Raw genomic sequence first — 7,408 nt, 5'->3', positions numbered from 1 at the left:
GATTGGGTTTTTGTAGAGGCTTTAAATAGCCAAGGGAAAAAAAAAAAAAAAAAAAAAGACTGAGAGAGCTGGTTAGAGCTGTATCCCAGAACTTCGTTGGCCAGGATTTTTGTATACTTTAAAAATCCAAAGCAGGAGGTGTGGCCAGAACCAGGATGAGAAAGAATGTGATGCTGAGGGGAGGCAAAGGGAGAAAGTGGGAGAGGGGAAGCACTTTGATTCCTTTTGTCTCCTTTAAGTAAAGTCCTGGCTTTAATAGTTTTAAATGTCCAGTCAAAACCAAAATTGATGATGATGGCTGGAACAGGTTATGATTTTTTAATTGCCTCTTTGGGATAATCTTGTCTATTTGGACTGGGTTAGAACTACAAGAGTCCCAGGAAGTGAGGAATGAGCCACAATATGTCAAATTCCTCTTCCATATGTAGTTACAAAAGCTGCTAGGCTCACGAGGAGCATGCCGATTTTAGTCTGGAAAATAAAGGACATTTTCTGACCAAGGATGGAGTAAGAAAAGGCGGTGGGTTGCTGGCCATAGTATGGCCTGGGACTGTGTCTGAATGGTACAACGTAACAAGCCAATACCTTCTATATAGCATAGTGACCAACACTGGCAGCCCTAGGAGGGAAAGGCCTTCGGGAGACAGAAATAGCAATGCTGCCAATCAGGGTTCTGTGGACACTCAACTGTGCAAAAGAATGATTGCTCATCAGGAGAAACACTTAATCCACCATTTTAACAGAAAAAATCTGAAGGAAACAATGACTAAGTTTCCGTTTCTACCACCTTTCTCTTATTTTTGTAAAATTTCAGCACATTATTCACAGCTAGTTCCCAACCAAGTGCAGAAACTAACACAATAAAAAAAGAAAAAAAGAAAGAAAAGAAAATGCAAATTAAAATAGGCCCAGATCAGGTGTTCTTGATTACTTATGTTTTTGGAAATACTTTTCACTTTTTGAGTCTCCAGGAGTCCTCCTCTCAACAAGTGTGAGAGAGCCCAGGGGTGAAGTCGCTGTTCACTGCTCATGGAGAAGCTACAAGAGGCATGGTTGGGATCTTACCAACTTTAGCTCTATTTCCCATCATCAGAAAAATTCGTGAAGCCAAACGCTGTAAAACATAGATTAAGAAGTTGCTTTGAATCTGGTAGCATGTCCTACAGTGGCTGTTTAGAGCCCTGCACCACCAAGGATTACATTCCAAAGGGGAGTGGAGTGGGGCAGGGCAGGAGAGTGGACTGAAACACGCGAACTCCTCCCTTTCTCAAGCCAAGTATCTGCCGTTGATCACAGACTATTTTACCGTAATTGTTAATATGCAATAGGAAAACAGTCCCTTCTTATAAAATATTTTAAGTTTCTAAATCTATGTAGTGAGTTCCGTGTGTGTGTGTGCGTGTGTGTGTGTGTGTGTGTGTGTTTTAAAGGGGGAGCTTAGCATTTCAAACGCAACTTCTTATATAACCGTGGTATGGTGGCCCAAGACGCCAAACAGAACAAATGATTTGGATAAACAGTTTAAATTCTGTGAAAGCCTGCAGGAATCGAATCTGGTTATGGAAAAAACCTGCCCAAAGCCTGGGTTGCTGTGTGATTCAAGTCACAACCCCCCGAAGCGGCCACCGCGCGTACCAAGCCCTCTCCCCCAGCACTCGCCTTCAGCGAACGGGCTCCTGTACCTGAACAAAACGAGGACCCAAGTTCAGGGGCTTTGTCTTTAAAGAACAAAGATCGGCCTAGCTGCACGCTCCTTGTGCGAAAGAGCGAAGGCTCCGGGGGATCCCCACGCCGCTCGCGGAGCTGCGCCCTGGCGGCCGCCCCCGCCCCCCGGGCCCCTTTAAGTGCCGCTTCGCCCCCGGCCCAGTCCCCCGCGTGCCGGGAGTCACTCGGCCGCCCGCCGGCTCCGGGCCGCGCCACCCGCCTCCCGCCTCCCGCCGGGGTTACGTGAGCCCGGGGCGGGCGGCCGCCGGGCCAATGGCCGCCGCCGGGGCCTCCGCGCTCCTCCCGCGCCGCCGCCGCCGCCGTGGGGCTGCGGGCTCCTCCCGCAGGAGATAACTGTCAGCGCGCGAGGCGGCGGCGGGCCGGCTCAGTCATATGACCGGCAGCCGGCGGCCCCGGCGCCGAGCAGAGTTACTCAGCCGCAGCGGCCCCGCGCTCCCGCAAGGCTGGGCGGCCGCGCCGCCGCGATGGCCCCGCCACCGCGGCCGCCGCCCCCGGCTGCGCGCTGAGCCGCCGGCCCCCCGAGCGCCACGGCCGGAGCTGCGGCGGCGGCGGCGGCGGCGGCATCATGGCCCCGACGCTGCTCCAGAAGCTCTTCAACAAAAGGGGCAGCGGCGGCAGCTCCGCGGCGGCGTCTGCCCAGGGCAGGGCTCCTAAGGAAGGACCCGCCTTTAGGTGAGGGGGCGCCGGGGGGCGAGTCTGGCGCGGGACCGGAGTTGGCTTCGGTGCTCGCCGGGGAGGGGAAGGGGAAGGGGCTGCCCGGCACGGCGCTGCCCTTCGCCGGCACCCGGTCCCGGGCTTGTCAGCGTGGACGCGCCTGATCCGAGTGTGGTTCCGGACCTTCCGTGACCCTTCTTCCCCTCTCTTTCTCCACTACTCGGGGTCCTTCCCCCTTTCAGAGTTCTCTTGTGTTCCTTGGGGTTCCCAGGCGTGCGCTGTGCGTGGCTCCGGTTATTGGGGTGAGCCCCTTCCGGGCAGAGCCGCCTGGGTGCCTCTGCGGGCCCTGCAAAGCTGTGAGCTGTCATTTTGAGGGCAGCTCCAACCTATTGTGTACGTGACAGTGTTTTGAAGTTGTGAAGGAGCAACAGTCACACAAAAAAATGCATCTTCTTTCGTGCCGTATATGACAAGCTCTCAAACGGATGAATGAAAGTATGTAATTTCCACATCATTTGGAAGGTTGATGCCGCATGATGTGTGGAAAGGGGGAGTAAGAGGCAATTATGGAATTTCCGAGATTTCAGTTGATTAGAGCTGATGTGTATGTTTAATAGATTTGATCTCCCGAACACATACCTTTGAATATTGATAGCATTTATGGAGAGCTTGCTATCTTAAATGCTTTACGTTGATTTCCGTCTCATTTACTTTTTTAACAATGTGGTGAGGTAGGCGCTATTATGATTCCCATTTTACAGGTGAGGAAACTTAAAGTCGCAGAGAACTTAGGCGGCTTGCGGGAAATCCACACCTGTCAGTGGTAGAGCCAGCATTTTGACCCAATCAGTTTGACCACAGAATACTGTCTTTAAAAATCCCTATGCTATTCTGATTTCAAGGGCTAACTTTAGAAGATACCTTAAAATATCCTGTATTGCCTTTGAGCACACGTATGTTGAGAAGTTTATCTTTAACAATTTTTCAGCACATTTTAAAATTGAACATCAACTCCCAATTCTGACACTCTGCGAGGTGCTTTTTGCCCAAAATGTCTTGCAAAAACAGTTTATTGTTAAACAGATCTAGGCCCAGTATAATAAACCTTTTAAAAGTTTCAAGTGAAACTTTGAACTAAATTCTGGATTAAGTTTTATGTTCTAGATTTTGCTTTTCTTGAATTCCATCATTTAAAACAGTCTCTGTAGTCGTGAAAATTAAATAACTTCGTGTGTGTGGTGTGTGTGTGTGTGTGTGTGTGTGTGTGCGCGCGCGCGCGCGCGCGCACTTGGAAGGCATATTGTGAGGACTTTAAACTTCCCAAGTTAAATTTTCATGTTTTCTTTAGGCTAACAAGCCTTATAATTTGAGTGGGGAATTCTATGCCTTTTGCTAGTCTGAGTATTAGTGATGCCATGGACCTCCGCAGAATGATAGAGTTACTTCGGGCCCAAGGTGTGTAATTTCTTCCCTTCCCTCTCTGTAACCCAGACTCCATCAAGGGCACAAAGCCTGGAGCGGATGGGGCATGGGGTATTACAGGTGTCTGTACGTTGGCAGCTCTTGCCAAGGACATTTAAAGCCATTTGAATTCATGAGGAGATAGTGGCGGTTACATTGTCGTTGTGTTCTGTGCTCTCCTTGCCCGGTTGTCCACCATCATTTCCTCTTTCCACAAGTTTAACTGAGTTTATTTGAAAAAAAAAAAAATTGTGGCTATATTTAGGGCTTTGGACCATGTTAGGGAAATTGATTCCCATCTTGTGGGAACATTTTCAGTGGTGTTCTGACTTCTCGTTGGTGTACAATGAAGAACAGTAAATTGTGCCAAGTACCATCTTTTTTTTTTTTTTTTTTTTTTTTTTGACCTCATTAGAATTTTCTACAAGCATTTGAGGTTGATGTTTTTGGAGAATTTGGGGATCCCAGTTGAACATCCTACTTGATAAGGGTCCCCTTCAATAGTATCCCTGATACAGGTCACCATGGAAAAGAAAGTAAAGTAGCAGATGTGAGCAAGGATGCTGGAAAATGTGAACACATCATCCTATGCTCACCAGACTGACCAAGGAGACCCCAAGCAAGTTTTTCCTTTTGCTCTTTTACCTGGCCTAACTCTAAGATGCTGTGTAGCTGGACTGGGAAAAGCCTCTGGGAAAATTTTTCTCTCTACCTAAAAATTTGTGAACCTGTGTTTCATTTTACCCAGATTTTGCCAAATAGGAGCTGGTATGTACTTCCGGGGGAACAAGGTGCCTTACGCAGAGCATTAGTTGCCCTTGGGAGCCTACCTTGTAGTTGAATAGAGTTTTAGAAGTTACGGTAAAACCCTTAGATTAAAAATCAAGAATTCCTGACATGAATTTGTATTATAGGATGTAATTTATATGTATTTAGTGTATTTAAATACAGGATGCAACACAAGGAACAGAGATCTGGAGACTGGAAGTTCACTGAGGATTCAGGTAGACTTTTTGGGCAGTTTTGTAGTGTATATGGGGGAAAATCTAAGATCCAACTTTTTGTTTGTTTGTTTGTTTTAGAGCTTGTATATTTTCTGTTTCCATGATGGACTTTCACTGGTTATTTTAAACTTCTCTTCTCAGAATTGTTTTGCCCTTGTTGTAACTCTTTTTACTCTTGTGCACTTCTAGTCCCTTTGCTGGGCTTATGACCATTCTCATTCCTCCAGTTTTCACACACTTGATTGGGGAGGAAATCTGTTGTCTAATATAACTAGTTTATATCACTGGTCCTTTTCAGGACTTCGTGCCTCCTGGCATTTCATCTAAAAACAGGATCATCACAGTCAAGATTTCTTCTGGAGTATTTCCTTTAGGATCTTAACAAAAAGCCCTTTTCATAGCTTTGAGGAAAGAGGTTCCTAGGAAAACAAAAGGAATCATGATTGATCAAACTTACATGCTTGGGAGAAGTAGCCAGGGATGCTATATGATTATGGTATTTACATTTGAATAACGCTTTGTACCAGAAAAATAAATTAGGAACAACAAAAAAAAATGATGTGTACAGTGACTCAAGTCAAAAGTAGAATTATGTTCTTGGTTACCTTGGATTTAGGGCCAGGATGTTTTCAAGCCAAGTTATGCCCAGTGACTTACATGTGTGTTTCAAGTTTGAAGCATTATCTTAAGGTTGTTCGTGTTTTTTTTTCTTGTCTTTTATAAATTAATGGGGTAGTTCCCCTGAAAATGTTTAGCAGGGAGGTAAAAAGACCCTGGGCTATCAAATGTTTTGTTTTGGAGCAGTTAAATGAGGTAGGTAAGCATATGTATTATCTGGGATATGAAGAACAAGTGAAGGCATTGCAGCTGCTTATTAGCTAGTTGTGTAAATGCCAGAGAAGAGTATACCTAAGGCCAAATGGCCTAGTTAGTGCTAATCCCCACTGTTTTGTTAGAACAAATTTAATCTGTTATAGAGTTTGTATAAATATAACTTAATCCACTTATCAAATAGCATCTGATGCCTCTGTGCTTGTGGCCGAGTGCTCTACCTTTATAAACCTAGGCAGGACACCCATGATGTCACCTATTGGAGTTTACAATCTGAAGGACAACAGAGTATACACCGAGATGAATAAACAGAAGACAACACATTGGAAACTGTAACAAACAGATAAACACTGATAAAGAGTAGAGTTTTATACAAGTGCAGAATTAAGAACTTACTTGCTGTTCTTATGGTTGGAGTGACTAAGGGCAGGATTGTGATTTACTCTTCCCTCACCCAGAGGAAAATTACACAGAAGTGCTTCCTCCCCTTCCACTAATAAGTCTCCAGATGCAAGCATTTCTAACGAGATTTGTTCTGAGGTAGGGTGGAGAATATTTTGGGAAAAAAACAGCTTTGTTCTAGTACACTCAACATTTTTAAAGCCAGTAATGTAAAATGTGACATATAAATAGCAGTTTTGATTTCTTTTGACTACATTCTAAAAAAGTCTTTCTGTAGATTTCTCCTGCCTGCTGCCTTGGATCTACTGGCACACTCCTTACATCATATCTCCTTGTCCTGAAACATACTATGCACTGATGAGTGATTTTTCAGAGGTGAAGAAGGGAACCGTTCCTTTGAATGCTGTGAGTTCTGTTAAAAGCGATTGAAACACAGATTGAGGAGGCCATTGATTTAGTTCTACCTCATGTAACATGGTGATGTGAGACCCAACAAGACTCCATTTTTCTGGTCCTAAGCTTTGTCATTTGTAAAGTGACAACATAAGTCCATATAATAGAGTTGTGGTAAGGAAGTAATGAGCTTGAAAATCTTTAGAAAAGAATAATATGCAATACAAAATGATTTTAAAAATTACCAAGTACCTTTTTAATTTTTTTTTGAGACAGGGTCTCACTGTGTCCCCTAGACCGGAATGCAGTGGTGTGATCTCGGCTCACTGCCTCTTCTGCCTCTTAGGCTCAAGCAATTCTCCTGCCTCAGCCTCCCAGGTAGCTGGGATTACAGGCATGTGGCCACCATGCCGGGCAAATTTTTGTATTTTTAGTAGAGACAGGGTTTCACCATCTTGGCCAGGCTGGTCTCAATCTCCTGACTTCTAATGTTCCACCCACCTCAGCCTCCCAGAGTGCTGGGATTACAGGTGTGAGCCACCTGGTCCCGCCCCAAGTACCTTTTTTTAGGTCATGGAGTTCATTATTATTCCTGTGAAGGCTTTATGAAAGTGGAACCATTTTTCAGAGGCTGTTTTCTTTCTGTAGATGAGAGACTTGAGACAGAGTTGAAGTGAACTGTATTTGCTTGTGTATTGAGTTTTTAACCTTGATGCAGTCAGTCATGAAACAGAGATCCTAAGTTTTCAAAGGGGTGTTAAAGATGTTCAGCGGGCACTCACTCACACCTGGTTGAGGTGACAGGACCTCAGAAAGATTCTGAGAAATAGGGTGTATTGGTTTTTTCAAAGTTATTTGCAAATTTTGTCATCAAGAATAAAATTACATTTAAGCAAAAAAGGAAATTGGTTAAGCAAAATGATATAGTCACACAATGG

The 7,408-nt window shown here is 45.0% G+C and overlaps 1 protein-coding gene across 1 annotated transcript in view; it reads left to right on the top strand.

Moving 5' to 3' along the window:
* The first annotated feature begins 2,065 nt into the window (after positions 1–2,065).
* The window catches only part of FNIP2 (folliculin interacting protein 2), a 145,660-nt gene continuing 140,317 nt past the window's right edge, over positions 2,066–7,408 (top strand). Inside the window, 1 exon segment of the mRNA XM_037737596.1 lies at positions 2,066–2,397. Within this exon segment, the coding sequence (XP_037593524.1) occupies positions 2,291–2,397 (107 nt within the window). The 5' untranslated portion in view covers positions 2,066–2,290.

Source organism: Cebus imitator, unplaced genomic scaffold, assembly GCF_001604975.1.
Source record: "Cebus imitator isolate Cc_AM_T3 unplaced genomic scaffold, Cebus_imitator-1.0 Scaffold40, whole genome shotgun sequence".
Lineage (NCBI taxonomy): Eukaryota > Metazoa > Chordata > Mammalia > Primates > Cebidae > Cebus > Cebus imitator.
Note: the sequence above shows the minus strand (reverse complement) of the source record. Positions and strands in the feature narration are given on the sequence as shown.